This window comes from Leptonychotes weddellii, chromosome 4, assembly GCF_054177405.1.
Source record: "Leptonychotes weddellii isolate Sample4059 chromosome 4, ASM5417740v2, whole genome shotgun sequence".
NCBI classification, from domain to species: Eukaryota; Metazoa; Chordata; class Mammalia; order Carnivora; family Phocidae; genus Leptonychotes; species Leptonychotes weddellii.
In genome coordinates this window covers 7,067,555-7,089,373 of record NC_138372.1, presented here as the reverse complement: position 1 = coordinate 7,089,373, position 21,819 = coordinate 7,067,555, and the positions used below count along the sequence as shown (strand labels likewise).

Below are 21,819 nucleotides of genomic sequence, written 5' to 3'. Positions count from 1 at the left end.
GCTAGAAGAGATTCTTTCTGCTTTGGACAATATTGAATTTGTCAAGATCCATTTAATCCCTGCTTACAGAAATACCATAAAACCAGTAATTTACCACTTCAATCCGTAAATCAGACTGACCCCAAGCTTGACCTTAACCTGACCTTGTTTAGTCATCTCATTTCCCTCGTCTTTCAATTTCTTTCTTCCTGATTCTTTACTGAGGCAGCTGACCTCCTAACCTAAAGCCAGTCACTGTGTAGCCAGGGTCATATTATCAGAAGAACGGACCAGAAGCAGAAGTCCTCCACAGTCTCATCCAATGGGCCTCTTCTTGATGCCAGTACCAGGCTGTCCTGGGCTAAATTGTTGGCCTAACACCTGGTGCTGGATCATCCAGACAGTATCATCTCTCTGCTCCACTGTAAGGAAAGAAGCCTGCATTCCCACTGAGGGGGCTCCCCTCACCCCCACACCAGTGGGACAACTACGGAAGGTCCTCTCAGCAACAACGTGGCTTTCGTCTGCCCCGTCCCCAGTCCCTTTCTGCAGGCCACACTGTATGGCCTTGGGAAACCTGTACCTTTCTTCTTAAGGAACGCTCTCCTGGTCGCAAGTGGGCTCTGGCGGACCCGGGAATTCTGTAGAAACTTCATTGCTGTGGCAATCTGGTCAGGGAGATAAAAGAAAAAAAGTAAACTTCAATAGGCTGAATTTCAAGATTAAAAATCCTACCAGTTTATCCCAGGTCCAGAGAAATAGGCACACCACTGTGGTCAAATATATAACCAGTTACTTCTCACATTTAAAATCTACCTAAATAAAAGACTATGTCAGGTCCCACTGGCTCCCTGTATCTGATTCTATCAAACCTAATCTCCTCAGCCTAGCTTTTAAGACCTGCAATAATCTTTTCCTCTTCTCCCTGTTCAAGCTGTCTCTTCATACTCCTCGGCAGGTAGCCCTCTCCTGGCGATGCTCATCCATGTCACTGCACTTGTGCTCAAGCTATGCCCTTGTTCTAGACAGCCTCCCTTTCCTGCCTCTACCTGTCTAAACATTGCGTACACACACACACGTACACGTGTACAAACGCGCACACACGCACACCAGCACAGCCCTTTTATAGCCTGTGCTAACTCCTCGAAGTCTTCCCTAAATAAGCAAGCCATCTCTGATCTCCCTATTCTCTTAAATTCTTTGATGCTCGTAGTGTGTACCATATAATTGAAGACATAATCATACTGCCTTCTAATGTTCAGGCTGCCTCCCCAACTACACTGCAAGCACCCGAGGAGAAGAGACCACGCTGCCTCCACAGAGCCTGGCAAAGTGCTGAGCAGAGACCGGCTGGGAAGGATTATATAAGAGACAACGGCACCCAGCCATTCACACCGGTCCCTCTTATGCAACGGAGCTCAGTCCTGAAGAGACTTCAAAGGACAAAGTTTGGGGTTTCGTAGCTAAAAGCTGACAGATTGACAGACAATCCCCCTACCTCTGGTAATGATATTATTTAATGAAATCTTCATATCTACAAATAAGCCAAGGAGGGGGTGGGAGGAAAACTGCTGAAGGTATTAACCTTCGGCGTGTGTTTGCACGCCGCCTGTGTGCTCTCCGTCCCGCGCACTAGTGCAATGCGGGGGGGACACGCCAACCTGCCCCAGACAGGAAAGGGGCCGTTTTAAATGGCTGGCATTATTCATCTCATCAAGACCAAAAGAATAATATAGTCTTGTGTTACAGGTAAAGTCAACAGACCCTGGAGTTCACTCCTAAGCTGTTGAAAGAAAACATTTCTAAGGGACCAAATATAAGGAACTTTTCTAAGATCCTTCAGACTAAGGGTAGCAGCTATCCAGAGACTCAAGCACAAAGTACCGTGACTATCAATGGAACACAACTTACAAATATTCTATTTTATATGAATTTAATCCTGAGTCCAGCCAGGCTTCCCTGGTAGCAAAAGATAGGAGGATAAATGAGGGAAAAAAAAAACACAAAAGGCCAGGGCAATTCCCTTATGTACCTTCCCCCATAATCCCTCTATTGGAGGCTAGCCTGAGACATTCTCCCTGAAGGATGAATTCAGGTGTCCCAGACCTTTAGATTCGGGCCTGGCGGCGATAAGACGCACTCGTGTTCCTAGAGACTGGTTGTAATTCGTCCAGCATTGCAAACTCTTAACCCGCATCATGAGCTGCAGTGGTAACCAGCCAGCTCTGGACTAGAGAGAAACCCATGCTCCAGATTCTAGACCCCCGAACTCCACATCCCACGCCCCCTCGGCCCCTCAACCACATCGCCTCGGGTCGCACCAAACTTAAGAATAATCTGACACACATCTACAAAACGGATGCATTCTAATGAAGCGATGGGAGAAGGGAGAGAAAGAAGAGGAAAACAGAAGAGGGACTGGGGAGCAGGAGGGAGCGGCAGGGGAGAAGGCGGCCACTGGACAAGTGGAGAAGGCAGAGGAGCTGGACCAGAAGGGGAGGCAGAAGAAGTGGGGAGAGGAGAAGTGGGAAGGGGACGTGGGGAAGGAGGAAGGAGAGAGACAAGAGGAAGAGAGGCCCAGGTCCAGGAAGGAGTGGACAGCTACACCGTCACAGGCCCCACGGGGTCAAAGGCCATCGGCCTGGTTCAGATGCCTCGGGGATGACTGCTCTTCACCTGGAGAAAAAAGCGCACCTTCCACACACAAGACAATTACAGCACCAGTCCCATGCGGCGGTGGCCGCACGCGGCGACGTGTGCACCAGGTGTCAGAGGGACTGTGGATGAGCGGCCCTTAAGCAGCAGACATTAACAGCACGGCTCCTCTCATTTACCCATAGAAGCATCGCCCTTTCCTTCATCCTTCCAAAATTTTCCGTGACAGAGGAAGAAAACAGAATCCCACCACTAAAACGCACAGGTTTCACCTTGCTTTTTTAATATAGTCCTTGGTATATGCATTTCTGGTCAGAGAGCAAAGTTCTGATGGGTTTAATGGTGCACTCAATGCAGCGCCTGGCGCATTCCATCAATTTTTTTTTAAAAATTGCATCTCTTAGTTCTTTAAATACATTAATCAGCCTAGTGTAGGCAAAACGGATCCATCGGACAATGCAATAAACATGAATTATCATCTATCCAACACGCATAATGGCTTAAAAATACATAATAGCAGGTGTAGTTTAAATGATTAGTTATTACACCTGTGGTGGGTCTGATTCAATTGGGAAAAATCATCTTTAATAGGTTAAAAGGTTTAGATCACCATGCTTTCCTTAAAGTGGCTGTAGAGAGGGAATGATGGAGTGCTCTGTCATTAGTAATTCATTTAAGAAAAACGTGGGGGATATAGCAAAGAACAGCATAAACGAGCGAATCCAATTTAAACATCAGGTAAAGTAGAAAACACCTTTTAAAAAAGCAAGATAAATGAATTCGGAAGGGAGATGAAATTGACGTATTTATTTTAACGGGAATTTGACAAAGTCCCGGCACACTTCAAACTTGCAAAAATATGAACAATTTCTTTTAAAGTTTCCATTCACTAATTTCAAGCCATATAAAATCATACTGCCAAACACCTACATAAAGTATATTTGGGGCTCGTTTATGTTCCTCTTGATCTTTGTCTGAAAATGCAGGCGACAGGCAAATCACACATTTAACAGCATCTATATCACTACGCCAGATGCAAAAATATAAAGCATCCAAACTAACAGCCTCAACATAATGTGCTGAATAAGAAAGATACCCAGATAAGCAGCTACATGTAAGTGTGAACATATGAAAACCTCTCTCCGCTGTTCACTAATTATTTCTTCGGCTACTCTTTACTCCCCCACCCCACCCCTGCCGCCACAACAGGGGGTTAAGGCCTGTCCAATCGGAATTTTATATGCCCGGGGATTCATCCACAGATGGTAAAAGATCTCCCCCAAATCTTTACCCACAATGCAAACGTTTTAGCACACTAAGTAACTGCCAGCACCCTCAGTCCGCATCTTTCATTCACCCATGGTTGGACACTTTTCATTAACTTCATGAAGCAACTCAACTGACTCTTCCTCTGCAGAGGTCCAACACACACAGCGTGCTTTTGTTGGCCGAAGGGATGGGGTGCCTGCAGCCTGTCCTGTATTATCATTTGATTTTCTAATTAGGAGATGAATGTGACTATTCATGGGTTATATCTGTGCCCAACTAAATTACATAAATTCAGGCCAAATCTTCCGCCTCAATGTCAAAGATGTAAAACGGAGACAGGAACTTTATTGCACATGTCGTGGGAGTGCAGTAAGCCAGGGAAGATTCTGGCGCAAAGCACCTGATGCCGCTGTGGGAAGCCACTCGCCTCTGAGTCCACGAGAAACGTGGAATCGGCTTTCCTTTCCCCTCCTCTTGCACTGAGAGTTCCTAATGAGTGCACCTCGGATTACCAGGAGCTGCACCATAAAAATACAGACGACGAACTCGGAAGAAAACAGAAGCAAAGTTTCTCGCCACCCCTATTTCCGTGACCCTATCTTCTGCCTCCCTCCCCCAAAAAGCAAAATAAAAGCACCCCGGCACCATCAAACTCCTCAGTCTTAGGGAAATTTGATCATTTTCCCTGTTTATCACTAAAGTGACTGCCTGCCTCTGCAATGGGCGTGCTGGAGGGACCGCTGCAGCCAGGAGGAAGAGGGGACTTGGGGCTGAAGGACACCTCTGGACCCCAGATGATCAGCCAACCGCGAGAGACCCTTGTTTGAGAGCCCAGGATTTGTGACTGTAAATCAATGGAATACAGTATACTCGGGGGCTCTCTACGATGAACTATGCGCTGTTAAATGCACTGTGTAGGGTAAGTAATCCCTGGTGAGAAGAATCGAGGTTCTGGCAGTCCTCGCTGAAGAGGTGCTTCCTATGTGTTTCCCACTCTCCTACAAAAGACCTGCACACTGTAATCTTCAGAACATACGCTTTATTTTCTGCACGAGGGGGACGGGAGAACAGAGCTTGCCTAATAACGAGCCTGGGGTGTGAGGAAGCCTGAGCACTTTGCACCTGACATGTAAACCGGATGCATTGTCTCCAGTGACACTTATTTGGAATGCCACCAATTCCAGCACTCCTGTGTGCTACATACACATCTATCTCCTAAACTGTGAGCATTCATGAGCCATTTTAAAATATTAAAAATATTCAAAAATTAATGACACTAACAACCAAAGCCAAGTCCTTTTTAACCCAGAGAGATCACAACCGGAGGGCAAAAGAAACGACCGATGTGCGGGCCTGAACCCCCACTCCCGACGCTGCGCCGGCGCACGTGCACTGCTCAGAAGATTAAATTGCCTGTGAAAGGTTCCTATGCTCGTGCTCTAAAGTAGATAGATACCCAGCATCCTGTTAACAAGCGTTAGACCAAAGCCAACTCGAGTTTTAACAAGGACTGACTTTAAAAGCTAGGCAATGCTGAGAATGAGAGCACCCTCTTCAAACAGAAATGCTGCATTTTAGTAAGAAATCAGTACTCTGTCAGGAGTTCCTTGACAAATATGGTCATCGGTGGCACAAGGAAATAGTTGCAAAGCAGCTGTTAATCAGAGAAACACATCGTAGAACGCTGATGCTAGCACTCGTGAAAAAATGCAACGGGCTAATTATGAAGCTATATATCTCACTAAAGAGGCCGTGTTCCTTGAGATTCCAGGCAAAGCAGTTTCAGATCCAGGGTCCTAGGACAACATAATTCTGGCTCTCTGCATCCAGAATCCTCTCTAATCTGCGGCCGCCAATCCCAGGCTCTTCGTTCTCTTTCGAGCCTCCTTGCTCTCCTTCCAGCTAGGGAAGGGGCCGAGAAGGGTAACCGCTCTGGAAGCAGGGGCACCCGCGGGCCACATGCCGAGACACTGCACGAATGCACCCAGAAGGCGTCAGATCCTAAACCAGAATGAAAGGAAATCTATGAGTCCGCAAAGAAATGTCAGAACCCGCGTTCTAAGTGCGGCAGGGGAGCAAACGTGTGTGAGCTTCAAGCGAGGGGGGCCGCCCCCGCCGTCCCCCCTGCCCCCCCCAGTCGCCAAAATGAAAAGAAAGAAGAAAAAGCAGCAGCAGTAAACATAAAAACTGAGACTGTTGGGGCGCCTGGGTGGCTCAGTGGTTAAGCGTCTGCCTTCGGCTCAGGTCATAATCCCAGGGTCCTGGGATCGAGCCCCGCGTCGGGCTCCCTGCTCCGCAGGAAGCCTGCTTCTCCCTCTCCCACTCCCCCTGCTTGTGTTCCCTCTCTCGCTGTGTCTCTCTCTGGCAAATAAATAAAAAAAAATCTTTAAAAAAAAAAAAACAAAACAAAAAACTGAGACTGTTGTGTTTGAAATCCCAAAGGGAGGAAGGGGCCTGGCAGAAAGCTGCTCTCAAGAGTGAGGTGCCACTCAGGGAAGCTGAGGCGCTCGCAGGCAGGTGAGAGGAAAGTTAATATGCACAGGAAGGCTCGGTCAGCCAAAATTCAATACGATCCCGTGCAAGGACAAGGAGGAATGAGGCTCCCCGAAACCAGACTAGTGGGAGTGGAGGGAGGGGCGCCACTGAACGCTCCGAGCAAAACCACTGGAATGGCAAGAGGGGAATAACCTTGAGGTGGACGCGCGCCACTCGGGCAGCCCAAGCGCAGAGCCAAAGTGCCCCCTAGCCGGAGCCGGCGGCCGCGCAGTCCAGGGGCGGCCGCCCCGCTGACTCCCACAGCCCCAGTGAAGTGTTTTCACTCAGGGAAAATGAAATGTTTTGCAAGATGAAACAGAATGAAAATTGAGGTTTTAGGTAATTACTAGTTGGCATTTACATATCACGGGCTGGTTCAACACCTATTCATTTTCCTCTTTTATTTTCAATTTTTTAAAATTGCTCATTAAAAATGAACAGATGACAGTGACAGTTTTTTTTTTTTTTTTTTTTTTACTCTTTCTCCTTCTCTGAGGGTTACAAAATCAAGAGGTACTTCTAGCCCGTTTATCTACAGTTAACACACACACACACAGAGGTATGTTTCATTCACATCAAGGGGGAAAGGAGAGGGGTAAGTCAACAATAGCCAGGAAGTTCAAAGATAAAGACAGTGCGTTGTACTTGAGCCAGCCTCCTGCACCTGGGCAAGCAGTATACTAGTAAGCGCCCCGGCACTCAAGGAGTTAAAGGAAAGAGCCTCTCTTTCGACTTGGAATTTCCTGGTTTTTGTCACTGTGTCCTTCCCATTGTTGATTTGGGTTACAACCCTATACTAATTAAGCTTGTGGGCCCTAATTTCCTTTGTTTTACTTTCCTCTGTCCTTTTGTTTTTCACATTAAAGAAATAAAGTATCTCTAGTAGGAGTGCACAAGAGTTGACATGATAGAACATAGTATTTTTAAGGTCTACTGTGTAAATCTGTATTTAGGGAATTCCAAAGCACGCATTATTGACCCTAGTCTCTCTTAAAACACATTGATATATGTAGTAAAAGCCTTTATGAAAAGTGGCAACGTCGTGTGCACCAAAACTACCTTTCAAAGTGAAATACCTCTGCATTTAAATTTTTCTTCTTCTTGGCCCGAGTTAAAAATATTGCATGAACTGCTTGTCAGAATGTCATTGTTTTGTTATTTGATTAAACTAGTTCTTCCAGAAATGTGTGTGGAAATTAAAAAGCATCTTAAGCCAACGTGCACAGCTTAATATCAAGTGACAGTGATCTTAGGGGCACGAGGGTGACCCTGGAGGGTACTCTGGGTGCCAGCCTGCAGCCCACGGGGAGCTGGTGCAGTTGTGGCGGCAAAGCTGAAAAGCAGAGGAGCTACTGCTGCACGGCCCGCCTGTGACCGCGCCACACACAGGGCCGGAGTGCACACGCTTGCCGGAGAGGAAATGAAAACCCTTACTTCTGGGTTGAGAAGATCAAAGTTCCTTTTTAGGAAAGGTTGAGAAGGAAAAGGATTTTCTCCTTCAGGGAGAAAGAAAAGCAAATTTAAATGCCTTGTCCCCATGCATCCCCACCTGAATTTAGATAGCAGCCCCTCTAATTTTTGATGCGACCAACAAAGCAGTTACCCAAAGAGGGGAGGAAAAAAGGATGACATTTGCCTTTTCCTTGGCTTTGAAATCCAACTGGCAGCAAATTGTTTGAAGTCCTGCTTAGAGAAGAAACTGTAATAGCCTCCATACTGAAAAGAGGAGGAAAATGCCATTATACACGGATCACGGTAACAGTGACCTCAGCGGAGAAGGCAAACGAGCTGGCTGCAAGTCGGAGGTCTGGCCGGCGTGCCAGGAACAGAAATAAAAGGTTTATGTGCCAGAGACGTGTGGCAAGAGTTGGGTGCTCGGTCCCAAGAGGTACCAAGGAAAGGCAAGGAGTTCAATTCCTTAACACGGTGTCTTTCAACAGCTCCTTGACTGCTCCTTCTGCCAGTTTCCCTCGGTTTTGCATTTTCTATATTCCTCTAATTTCCCTGCGCTGCTAAAGAGGAAGCAGAGAGCACCCAGGCTTCGCGTTGTAAAATTAATGAAGGTGTCAAGCTGTTGGGTTGAATCACTCCAAAGGAATGTAATGACTCAGTGTCCAAGATGCTCCCTAGGAGAACTGTGAGCTCACTCAGTGACGGTGGCTGGTGACTCCAACACTAAAAATATGTAGCACTCAGTCCCCAGGACCTTCCTAATGATACCACTGCTTCTACCTCCCTGTCCCTCTCTCTCCACCACAGGCTGAATTTTCTGCTTTCTGGTTACGGCTCTCCAACGCCACTATTTCTCAGATGTTCAGCAGATGGAACAGTGCTTCATGTCCCACTTCTTTTGAAGTCGGGGCCACACGGAGATTGGCAAAGCCCTCTCTGGTCATGCACTATCGAGATGTGAGATGATTAGAAAGGGGACAAAGGTTATGTCATGGACAGTGACAGTAGAGGCTGGACACTGAACGGATGACCACCAGGCGGTGCAGGACAGGGTCTCCTCAGGATGGCTTAGCACCTTGGGCTCTGAGAGCAATGAGATGTGCTCCTGGATTCCACGGAAGATAAGCTCTAGACCAAGAAACTCTGTCTACAGTCACCCCACATACAACACAACACTAAAACCTTTGAGGCGTCACTAAATGACACTCCTACCAAACATCCCACAAAAAAACTAGAGACTTAATGTTAAAATAGATTTGACTACAAAAGAAACAGACATAGTCTTGAAACAGTTTGAATGCAAAGACAGCAAGAAAAGAATTTAAAATGACAAATGTCATTATTTACAATAGCCAAGATATGGAAACAACCTAAGTGTCCAATGGATGAATGGATGAAGAAATTATTATGTGTGTTCTCCCTTTCTCTCTCTCTCTCTCTCTGTCACACACACACACACACATACACACACACACACACACACACAGGAATATTATTCAGCCATAAAAGAAAAGAATGAAATCTTGCCATTTGTGACAACATGGATGAACCTCGAGGGTATCATGCTAAGTGAAGTCAGACAGAGAAAGACAAATACCATATAATCTCTGTTATATGTGGAATTTAAAAAAACAAAACAAAAACAAATAAGGGGCACAGGGGTGGCTCAGTCGGTTAAGCCTCCGACTCTTGGTTTCAGCTCAGGTCATGATCTCAGGGTCATGGCATGGAGCCCTCTGTTGGGCTCCGCCCTCAGCAGGCAGTCTGCTAGGGATTCTCTCTCCCTCTCCCTCCGTCCCTCCCCACCGCTCTCAATCTCCAAATAAATAAATAAATAAATTCTTAAAAAAAAAACATACACATGGATGGGTTGGCCTGGTGGTGGGTATTGAGGAGGGCACGTTCTGCATGGAGCACTGGGTGTTATGCACAAACAATGAATCATGGAACATTTCATCTAGAACTAGTGATGTAATGTATGGGGATTAACATAAGAATAAAAAAAAAAAAAAAAAACATACACACAAGCTCAGATTGGTGGTTGCCAGAGACAGGGGCTGAGGGGTAGAAGGGGCAGAAGACATGAGCGAAGGAGGTAAAAATGTATTTTAAAAAAAGGAACCTGTGTTTCAAGTCTAGGACATAACTTCATTCGAGGGCATAAGGGGAAAATTACGTACGTACCTTAGGAAACAAGTGAAGACTGTAGTCTGAGGACTAAAGGAATCACACATAAGCACTGGCCTGTAGTTAATAAAGTTGTTTCCCAGGGGAGTGCAAGTCAACAATCCTGATACTGCTACACACATGTACTAGGATTGAGCAAATAAGCAGACAGACGACGGACAGAGGTAAAAAGAAGAGATAAAACTGTTTTCATAAATAGTAACAGGTATACCGCTAGCTCTTCTTTAGTGCTGTCCCGCAAAGGAGAGACAAGATCTAGCTCTTTCCAGACTGTGACATTCTGCTATACTCTTTTGCTTTTGTACTTGATCTGCCCTCTCTGCAGTTAGCATTCCCTACTTAACCTACTAAATTAATTTGTACTCCTCCAAAACAAAAAAAAAGAAAAAAGAAAAAAAATAAAGAAAAGAGGAATTTTCAGCTAGGCCCGCCTGGACTCCATTCTAGCTCACGTGCAACTGCCTTGGCCTCCAGGCTGGATATCGCTTAACTAGATAGTGCGCTATTTAAAATATTTTGTATACAGGGGCGCCCAGGTGGTACAGTCAGTTATTAAGCCTCTGACTCTTGGTTTCAGCTCAGGTCGTGATCTCGGGGTCATGAGATCGAGCCCGGAGCACAGAGTCGGCTTCAGAGTCTCCCTCCCTCTCCCTCTGCCCCTCCTGTTCGTGTTGTCTCTCTAATAAATAAGTATTTTTTAGAAATGTAAAATATTTTGCATATAAATAAATAAATAAATAAATAATGACAAATGTAGACAGCCTTTAAATCACCTTTAGATCTACTGGAGAGCCCAAGAAAGTAAGCAGTTAATATCTGCACTAACAGAAGACCACTAAGTCCTAGTTTCCGCTATTAGTTTAGGTTCTTTTATGGCCTAAGAGGAAAAAAATAAAAGTATGAGATCCAAAAGTATGATTCATAATACTGGCAGACTCACAAATCTTCAAATTTACAGTAAGATGATAGGGATTAGAAACGGTTTCTATTCAACTAGTGAAATGAAATCAGCTCCTCTCAGAGGAAAAGCACCCTCCTCCCCAAGCACACAAGCCCCAGAGAGTAGACAGGAATAGGCTGTCTAAAGAGATGAGCCACGTCGGTGGAACCGACTCTGGCTACCTGGCATCCATATGAAATAAGAAACTTGGTGGTCAGGTTCTATCTTCTAAGAAAGGGGTATCTGATCTAGGTCACTCCCCCGTAGCTGACTGTAGGAGGAACTTATCCACACCACGAGTACGGAAGAAAGAAGCAAGTCAAGCTACACCTCGGACACAGATGGGGAAAGAGGCATCACTCTTTCCTGTATCTTCCAGAAGCACTGAAACAAGAGCTCTGGAACTGACTCTTGTCCCCACTGTCAGATTTGTACCCACAGGACCAAGGTGTAAATTCAGAAGAGAGAGTGAATCAAACACTATCACTCTAGTTGCGTTCTCTGATAAACTCCAGTTTAGAACTTTTAGCTCAGCAAGGAAATCCACAGCAGGAAGGAAGAATCAAATGGAAGAATCATCATGGCTTTGAACCATTCTGTAATCTTTCACTAAACATGGTGAACATTCCTATTATTAACAACCACAGCTACCAATTAAAAAAAAAAAAAAACCTTTAAAGATAAAAGACTCGAGAGAGGCCTACTAGACACCAGAGCCACCTTAGCCATGAGGCCCTCATTACAGATCTCCCACCTCTGATGGGCAGATCAAAAGGAGGGTCTTTACGCCCTACATCTGATATTCTTACCGATCTTGGTCATCTAAAATTAGCACGTAATTTACTTACAATTAACACAACATTTAAACAATTTTCACAATTAAGCAAATCAGTTCTACTGAGCACCCTGCTCCTCCTCCTCTAAATTAATAGTAACTCATTTCCAATTTCTTCCAGCTCTGTCTGGGAAACAGAGAAGTTCACTTTTTGTTATCTGAAGGATTATGAATTACCATCTTGCTCTGCAACCTTCTTGATTCTCCACACCCCACTAGGAGGGTGAAATACTTTGAAATCACAAAATCCCTACATTTCCTCAATCTGGCAGAAGCTTCCTGAGACCTCGCTCATCATTCTCTGCTCATTGTCCTTTCTCTCTCTCTTCCTGCCTGTTTAAACACATGGACACAGAGTTATTAACTTTTACAGGAAAACCAAATAAAATAATGTCGAAGCAAAACTGCGGTGATGTCAGGCTGCAGCTAGCACCATTCATCTGTGGGAATCTGATTAGCGCTCGAGTGGCAGAGCTACCTGGAAAAGTGCTCACAATCAAATAAAAAAATGATACCAAAACATTAACCTGATGGCTAAAAACTCCACATCTAAACAGTTAAAGTAATAAAGGAGCTTTTATTGAGTATTTTTTATATTTCATTATGCCCCAAATTGACGAGGACTCCCGGATACATTTTCTAGACTTTTGGTTCCTCAAATCAAATGCTCTCTTGGAGTTTTTTTCTTTTTTTTTAAACTAAAAGGAAACAGCATTTCTTGTAAATTTGAATGAAAGGATTAAAGCTTCTCCTACAATATCGGTATCAGCCTTGAGTGCAAACACAGCCAAACACTGCAACAAACAGAAACCTTTTCTGGTTTATGTACTTTCATTCTAAACCTGACCCTAGCCAGCAGAGAATTTTTCTCTATGACTTCACCTTACACAAACCCTGTATTTCCTCATTTACCCACATTTTGCTCAAAATTGGTAAGGAACGGAACCTGGTGGAATGGCAGGATAGAAAGCAGGCTGGGTCTCAAGACACCTGCACACGGAGTCCAGCCCTGATACTAATGTGTCCTGAGACCCAGCCTCTCATGTCCCCGCTCCGGGCCGCAGATTCCTTCATTTCTGTAAAACGAGAGCTAAAGCTAAAGAGACCTTCTGGACCCTCCAGCCATCCACTCTATAATTTCTAAGTTGACTCCGAGAGGCGGCCTGTGATACCTCAACCAGGGATATGGGCTCAGGTCAAGGATAAGACCCAACCCTTCTAGATCTCAGCTCTTTAATCTCACCCAAATTAAAAAAAAAAGAGAGAGAGAGAGAAAACCAACAGAGAAGAGGAAGGAGAGAAGGAAAGGGAGAAAAAAAAAATCACCGTTGCTAAAAAAGAAATGACAGATTCCACATATATTGCACATAGCAAAGCTTTACTCACACTACTTACTTACACTTATTTTACAGACAACCTTAGTTATCTGATATCCAAATTACAGAAGATTAAAACTGCAAATGAGAAAGGAGATACAAGCCAGCTAACAGAGAGATACTTAGGGAAAAAGACCAGACAGCAAAAGAAGCCTAGCAACAAATGTCAAGAGAGAAACATCCATGAAAAGCAAACAAAAAACTCAAAAAGTTTATTAGTTGGGGGTCGTTCAGCGTAGGTGGAATCATTCCAAATAAGGGCAAATATACAACAGATCTATATTCCAACAGTTTTTGAAAACAGAGCTCACTTTCAACACAATACAAACATTTATGTCTACAATGACAATACTGAGTCATGAGGACTAAATTATATTCCAGATACTCTGCCTAATAACGTAAGAAAGTATATAACCCATTTTATGTAATTCCCAGCCCAAAGTTTCAAAGTGTTTTGTTTGGTTTTCACACAGATCTTGATGGCCATCTCATTGTGCCTATCCAAAATGACTCATCTAGGAGGGAGCCAGAGATAGTGGTTTTCCTGGACTGAATATGAACAGTTTTTTTTGTTTTGTTTTGTTTTGTTTTAAAGATTTTATTTATTTATTTGAGAAAGAGAGAATGAGAGACAGAGAGCACGGGAGGGAAGAGGGTCAGAGGGAGAAGCAGACTCCCTGCTGAGCAGGAAGCCTGATGTGGGACTCGATCCCGGGACTCCAGAATCATGACCTGAGCCGAAGGCAGTCGCCCAACCAATTGAGCCACCCAGGCGCCCAAACATGAACAGTTTTTACTCAAGTTAAATTAAGAAGCAGGAAGCCAAAGATTAAATAATGAACAGTTAACTGAGCATTCACCGGGTCCACACAGTACACCAGGCACTTATAAAACCAGGTACACCAAGCGAAGATGCTGCTTTTGCTGTTACAATCCAGGACAAGGAAAGGAGTCAAAAGGGATCTTACGCCATCCGGTCCCACATACGATCTAAGACTCCCCCCTCTTCAACAACCTTGACAAATGATCAGTGGGCTTCCACTTCAATGCTTACAGATAAAACAAGAGAAACAAGAGAACTCACTCTCAAGAGACTGTGAATTCATTTTCAGGAGTCCTTTTATTTTATTTTATTTTATTTTTAAGTAATCTCTACATCCAACGTGGGGCTCGAACTCACAACCCTGAGATCAAGAGTCCCATGCTCTACTGACTGAGTGGCCAGGTGCCCCTCAGGAGTCCTTCTTTGAACAGAGGTGAAATATACTTTCCTGAGCTTTCTATCTGCTCGCCCCAGTTCTCTGTAGGAGAACAGTAACAGATCCAATTTTTGACACAATGCTGGGTGAGGAATTAGGAAAGGCCTCTGTCACTTGGCTATCTTTTCTATAAAAGCATTTCCCTTACTCTGCTTATTAACTAAATGTGAACACCAGTTTCACTGTATAACAGCTTCATGAATTCTGCTCATAAGCTTGGTAAGAGCAGCCTTGCCCTTTGTGGGAGGGCCAAGGCTACACCTGTAATGTCAGAATGCATTAGCAATAATAAAGGCCACAGTAATGCAAGAGACGACTTCATACACACGTCATTCCCAAATGGCTAAATTCAATCAAATACGGCAATGCTTCCTACAATGCTCTGATCACTGGGGCCAGCGTGTGTGACGTGGGCCCACTTACTGGAAGCTGCTGGAAGCCGAAAGTGAGCACTCTGCTTCAAGACTGTAACGGACGGGTTTTTACCAGCCCATAAGTGGTTTGGCCTCCTCCTTTCCCAGGAATTACCTAGAAATTCATTTAATGTCAAAAGACTACAAATGTAAAAAAAACTTCAGAAGGCTAAAAGTAAGGACACGAAGAGAAGGGTAAAAAGGTGTAGTAGTAACCCCTCAGCTTCATCTTACAGACATCTTCTTACAGGGAGAAGAGTAAGCTCCGAAAAGGAGGGGATCATCAATGAAGCAAAGCCAAAGCTGACCTGGTCCTAATTCTAACTCAGTCACCAACGTCTTTGGTAACTTTCCAAGAAGTGCTTACCTTTCCTGTTTCTACTTCCTAATCTGTAAAATGGGACTAAGACTGCAGAGAGACGCACCAAAGTGTCACGTGGAAGAATTAGTTAGCATTTATACCACACTTTTGATCTTCAAAGTAAGATTATTAGTCTATAAACTAGAGTAGATGTGCTTTGAAAAATCTTTTGAAAACCAAAAATGAAAAGCATGCAAGCAAATTCAGAGAAGCAAAACAGGCTGACGTCACCTCGCAGCAGCCAATGCCTCTACCTCCCCAGGCACCTATTTTCTGCCCAAATCTGCATGTGGAGACAAAGGTATAAGAACGTTTTATTAGGAAAAATGGGAGAGGGTGGAAAGAAAAGAGAAAGGAGAAAGAGAAGGTTCAAGAAAAGGCACTGAAGAGAATGTCAAGGGGAAGAGACCGGGGGAGAGACAAGTGAAGGGGAAGAAGGAATAGGGAGCAGGCAAATCTATCCCTGGAAGCACAGCAAGAACAGGAAGGGAGGAAGAAAGAGAAAAACAGAAATGGAAAAAGCAAACATCGAGGGAGCAAATATGAAAAGTGTGTACTGTTTTCAAAGAAAGCAAGACGGTCAAAAGTAAAAGTTAAAAACTGAAAATTAAAAAAAAAAAAAAAAAAGAGGAGGACAAAGAGCAGAGGATAGAAAAGGAGAGCATGAAGCTTTCCGGAGTCTGTCTGGAAACCAGAAAGCTGGAGGAGAGATCATTAGCAAGTCCACAGTGCGTCTACAGCAATACCGCGCGGGTCAATTCATTTAACGCTGCCCTGTACATTTACAGAAAAGTACCTCTGATATAATAAAGGCTCATAAACACGCAGAAATTGGGTTAGACCCGTTTCGAATTCCTGCCAAACAATGGTTCAGAAAAATGAAGCTCTATTTTAATTAGCTGGATTCGCGAGTGATTTGATAACAGCAGATGCTGTCTGGATGCTTTCAGCTTGATGGGCTCCACATATATGAACTTAGAGTGGTTTTGATGCAATTAGGTATTTCTTTCTGCTCCAACATGCCAGGCCCAAGGACCTGAGCCTATGTGTAGCCCCTGCATGTTACTATATTAATCTACATGTCAATATTTCAGATTATGAAGATGAAAAAAGCAACCACATAAGTAGAAACGTCGTTTTTAAAAGTCACTGGTAGGTAGAAGAGGACACTCTCACAACGAATTTTTCTTTCCACTGTGGAAAGAAAAGTTGGGGAGCTGAGGAAAAGCCACACAGGGCAGCACCTGTAACAGAATCATTTACTGCCAAAGCTGGAACACAACTGCTTACTTCCAATTTTGCGATTCTAGTCAGCATTATGGCAAAGGATTAGCCGCCTAATGCACAGCCCAACCTGGGACTAAGTGGCCTTCAAAATGTTCTTTGTAATCAGGCATCCTATTATAACCCAGAGTGCCATTGCTGAGACAGGCGATGGTGTTCAGGACCGCAACCCTGGAAGTCCAAGTATTTTCACCAGGTGCTTTCAAGCTGGGCACCTTACTGCCCCCTCTCTCCTGTTTAAGCACTCTCTCTTCCAAAGAGTGTTCTGTTCGCTTTTCCCCAAAGCACTCACTCCCTTCTGCTAGGACCACTTAGAGCACCACCACCCACAAGCGCAGAGCTGCTAAAGGACCTGCACAGAGCGAGAGCAGCTTCCAGCATTGGGACTCGCCTAATAGGAGGACCTGATCTGTTCATTACCCGCCAGTTTGTCACGGCTGGGCTGAGAAGGGAAGGATGATGAAAAGGGGGGTGCTGGGAGGAAGCTCTCTACTAGGTGGTGTGCTACTCTTCCTGAAATTCTGAATTAGGCTTTCAAAATCACTCACCCCCTGTTGGGTGACATGTAGTAGAGAGGGTAGAAAAGAGACACAAGAGTTTTGGCTGACTCATTTGGACAGAGTGGGGAGCACCTGAACCCCACCACTACCACCACAAGCACACAGGGAGATAAACACACCCCTCACTCTCTCTCCAAGAGGACAAAACGGACATAATGACCTTCACACCACCTCCCCTTCGCCGGCGCTAACAAGCTGAGCACTGTAAATCAAGGATGAAATCCCTGTGCCAGGAAAGCAAAGGAGAAGCATTTCTTCTGTAAAGAGCCCAAAGATGCCGCCTGCTTCTGAATCAGCACTTCAGGGCAAGTGTTTGGAAGGCAGGAAGCTTGATGCCAGCAAGTGAAGGAAAAATAGGTATTTATTATATGTAGTAGGCCTTCTTCAAAAGTTATTTATTTCACAAAACCACTCTGCTAAATAGAGGTTTCAATCTAATTGGAATTGCAATCTGCATATGGTAAATGCAGCAAATGACAGCCTTCGAGACTTTTGTTCTACTCCACAGCTTATGGGTTCACTAGAAGATTTCCCAGTATACATACATAAGCGAATGGAATAAAAGAGTACAGAAGATTATCTTTTAACATATATATTTATATATCTCTGTGTATTTATTCATTTATAATATTTCTTCAGCCCCTTGTAATCCCCAAAGGAGAGGCAGAGGGTCCACACTGTGAAATGGGATAATGTTTGCAAGACCCCCAAGAAGACAGAGCCAATAAGGACAAAGGAGGCTCACAGAGGCATCAGGTTTGTGCTGAGCCCTGTGTTTGGCCACACAGGTCTCTGGTGAGATCCCACTCACCACAGGCCTCCTCTTTCCTTCTTGGTGGAAGTGAAGAAGGGACCCCTACTCATCTTCATTTCCCCCCTCTTCTCCACATTCCAAATTAGCCATGTTAATGAACAGGGATGCAAATAGTCACAGTCCAAAATAAAGGTTTTTAACAAGAAGTAAAAAGAGACCTTATAAATCGAATAGAAAATTTAAAAAAAAGGGTGGGGGGAGAGAAACCACCCAAGGCAAAAGGTCAACCTAAAAATAATTAAGGAAATGAGAAAGAAAAGGGACAGGTCTGGACTTCCCATAAAGGTCTGAAATTTTCTGTTTATACCTCTGGGTTCACATCAAAAAGTGATTTATGGCAGAGGGGACACTGTTCTGGGGAAGAGAAGTAGGCACAAAGATTCTAGGGTCCCGCACATGCCTGGGACTTCTCTCCCTACATCGCATTCAAAATAACTTTGTTCCCTTTCCCCCTCACTCGTTTCAAGAAAGAAGTTACTTAATTTTTTCAAACACTGCATCCCTAGAACCCAAAGATATCCCTTGCTTCCTTAAAAACGAAGCATCTTGGGGCACCTGGGTGGCTCAGTCATTAAGTGTCTGCCTTCGGCTCAGGTCATGATCCCAGGGTCCTGGGATTAAGCCCCGCTCCGCAGGGAGCCTGCTTCTCCCTCTCCCACTCTCCCTGCTTGTATTCCCTCTCTCACTGTGTCTCTCTCTGTCAAATAAATAAAATCTTAAAAAAAAATAAAATAAAATAAGCATCTTCTAGTTTACATGTTTTGCCCTCCATACTCTGACAATACCAGCCTGTCACAGGGTATAAACTTCATCAAAAAAAATAATGATAATAACAACAGTAAATAAAAATCAGAGCTTCAGCTTCCCATTAAAAAAAAAAAAAAAGATAAATATGAATTTGAAGGGGAATTCTGCCAAAACCTGAACCTCCCAAATCTGGTTCAGCCACATTCTTGCCCACAGCCTGTACTTCTCGGTGCCTCCCTAACATTTTTCAAAATGCAGCTGCACAGACCTCTTAAAATTCAGATTTCTAGCACCTATAATTACAGGGCGCTCGAGCCAGGCTCCTTTAATTAATGAACCTGACTCCTCACTCTTCAAAGGAAATCTGCATAAGGGATATATCACAGGGGTGAACTGACCCCCAATCAGCGCTATCTGCTCACTCTGCCTGATGGCAGCCAGCACTCTGCACCTCCAACAGGAGAGTGAGGGTGTCCCCACCCCCCCACCCTCCGCTACACATCCCAATCTGGCACAAGCCTATTATACGGTTAAGGCCATAAAACATTTCTTGGAACTTAAGGGAAGAGAAGCAAGCTTTCCTGGGTGTGCCCAGCAAAACCCAAAGAGAATTAGATTCCCCCTGGTCCGAGTGTTCCCCGATTTCACTTCCTTCCCTCTGCCAGGATGAAGTGGGGAGTGCAGGCGGGAAAGACAGCCACTGTTGAAGGGTCGACAAGCAACAGAGGGAGCAGGCCTGGGCTTTGAAAAACTCTGGAAAAGAAATAAACACAAAAGACCTGGGATTGACATTTCATCCCAAAGCTGAAATGAAACTCTTTAAGGCAAAACAGGTGGGGAAGGAGTCATGACCTGAAGATACTGTTCACAGGGTCTGGAGAAGAATCTGTGCACATCCCAAGGATGACAAAATGACCTCAAGATCTGTTTCCGGGGTTTCCTCACCCATTCCTGACACTACTCCCTTCTAAACCAACACCTGATTACCAGTTTTTAAAGAACTGGTTTTTCTTCTGGCTGTCTGGGCAGCACAGCCCAGTACTGTTTGTACGGTGACCGCACCAGGACAGCCTGCCGCCGCTCCTGAGAATTGTTATGAGCTGGCTTGCAACGACGTTCACTGGAGAGCAGGCTGCCTTGGGCTGCAACAGAGACTGGAAATGGTTGCAAACAAAGCCACAGATACCAGAACAGACAAGGCCTAGGTCAAATCAAGACGACCCCAGGTAAAGTTTCAGGGAGATCTGAGATCTGAGATCCAGTAAGAGACTCTAACGGATCTCGCAATCATGGAAACAGGTTCTGTCTGGCCACTACCATCTGATAACCATTTCTCAAGGGTCCCTCAGGCCCACGGCAAACCCAGGGGAGCAAATCTGCGTCACTGACCAAGTAAACACACATCCTCTACAGGTGGAGAAAAAGTTCTCAAGACTGTATACCCAGTAACACATTTGCTGCGGTTTTCCCAGTTTCTCATGTGATTTGGGCTATAAAACGATGCTGGGGAGCTAGTGAGAAATAGCATCAGGGCGAACAAATGAAAACTTGGGGCACACTGTCCTGGCTTCCCAGTTCTTCCTAGGGCACTCTACAGCGCAGATGCCAAAGACTGAATTCAGTCATCTGTACTCTGCCAGAAAAGGGGGCTTTAACTTTCCAGTGTTTCTGCTGTTGTGAATACAATTTTGGAAGACAGGGGAACGAATACTAACATCAGTCTCTCTGATGGTTAAACCCTCAAATCCATGTGAGGCGTGATCAGTCACTGACCACTGAGTCTAACCCCACGGCACCTGTCTTGTTTCCTGGAGTGGTGACCTTCAGCCTTTATGCCCAACACCCAGCCGCTAACACTGTACATCATCTCTGCACTCCCATTAGATCTGTCCCCGAATCCATCAGCGCACTGCAACCTGGACCCACTGACTATGGTGCTGCGGGGGAGTTCCAGGCTCAGAGCACCACGGATGATGATAAGGAACAACCACTTCCGTATTCCCAGACACAAGCAGCCAGAGCTGGGTGAAGGATTTTTTTAATTTAGCTTGGTTTTCCAACCAAGACACTCTCAAAGTTGGTTGGTCTTTGAAGTGGAAGCGTTTGATTTTCGAACAAACAATTAGAAGCACGGGACTAGCGAGAACACGGAATTGAGGACGAAGGTCGGGACATGTGAAAATGCGGGGCTGGGAGGCAGCTGAGATCAGAAATGCCCAGGGATTCTTGGCATGGGAGCTCACACCAGCAGGCCAGGCACTCTCTTCCCAGGGTGTCTCTAGGGGAAGTCACCCATCGATCCTAGGACACACGCGTTCTAGGACCAATCCCTTACCTCAGAACAGCCTCTACCTCAAATTCCTGCTTGCGCTTTAATGTTTAAATTATTAAATGCATTAATGTATTTACATTATTCAAGTCTTATGTGCATTTTTCTGAGATAATTTATGTATAAGAGTTTGAATGTCCATGACTGTTAATGTCTACAACCCTTCCTGTTCATTATTGATTCTGGAAGAAAAAAAAAAAGTCAGAGTTTTAATGCCTTATTTTTAATGTATTAAGAGTCTGAATAAGTGCATTCTCTTTTTTCTTTTGTAATTTCATAATTTAAGTAGTGCATTTATTAAACTGACACAGTATGAATTGTGGTGAAGCCTGGCACGGCTCCACGCCGCTGGAGCAGCCAGCTGGAGGAGCGTGCCCGCTCCTCCGAGACCAGGCGGCAGCTGGGCGCTCAGCACCCGTCCCACCTCCACGAGGCCAGGACAGCAGCAGACAAGCTGCAGGCCCTCACCGAATTTAGGCTATGCAAGCAGATTTCGCTTCCTCCGTTTCCAAGTTCTTGCCCCAACCCCCTCTCCTTGTTCGATAAGGGTTTCCAGAATGCTGTTGAGCTGCCTCTTTCTATTAAGGCGGAAGTTTTCTGTTCATGGCAAGTCCTCATCCTGCGTGCTCCAGGTGATATCCAAACTGGCCATCAGCACAGAGTTTTCAAGAACAATATAAATTCCAGGGCTTAGCATAGCAAAAACAAGCAAACAAAACAACTATTTTTAAAACGGGGGTCTCAAAATGCACACAAACATCTCAAAGACAACACCTCCAACTTGAGCAAAACTTCTTTGAGATCCAGCTTCCCCAGCAGAAAAG

The 21,819-nt window shown here is 44.8% G+C and overlaps 1 protein-coding gene across 3 annotated transcripts in view; it reads right to left on the bottom strand.

Moving 5' to 3' along the window:
- PEX14 (peroxisomal biogenesis factor 14) overlaps nt 1-21,819 on the bottom strand; it is a 117,974-nt gene that overhangs the window by 65,616 nt on the left and 30,539 nt on the right. For all 3 annotated transcript variants that reach the window (XM_081816884.1, XM_081816886.1, XM_081816885.1), the window contains exon 3: nt 563-647. In XM_081816884.1, coding sequence (XP_081673010.1) covers nt 563-647 — 85 coding nt within the window. The remainder of the gene's footprint in view (nt 1-562; nt 648-21,819) is intronic.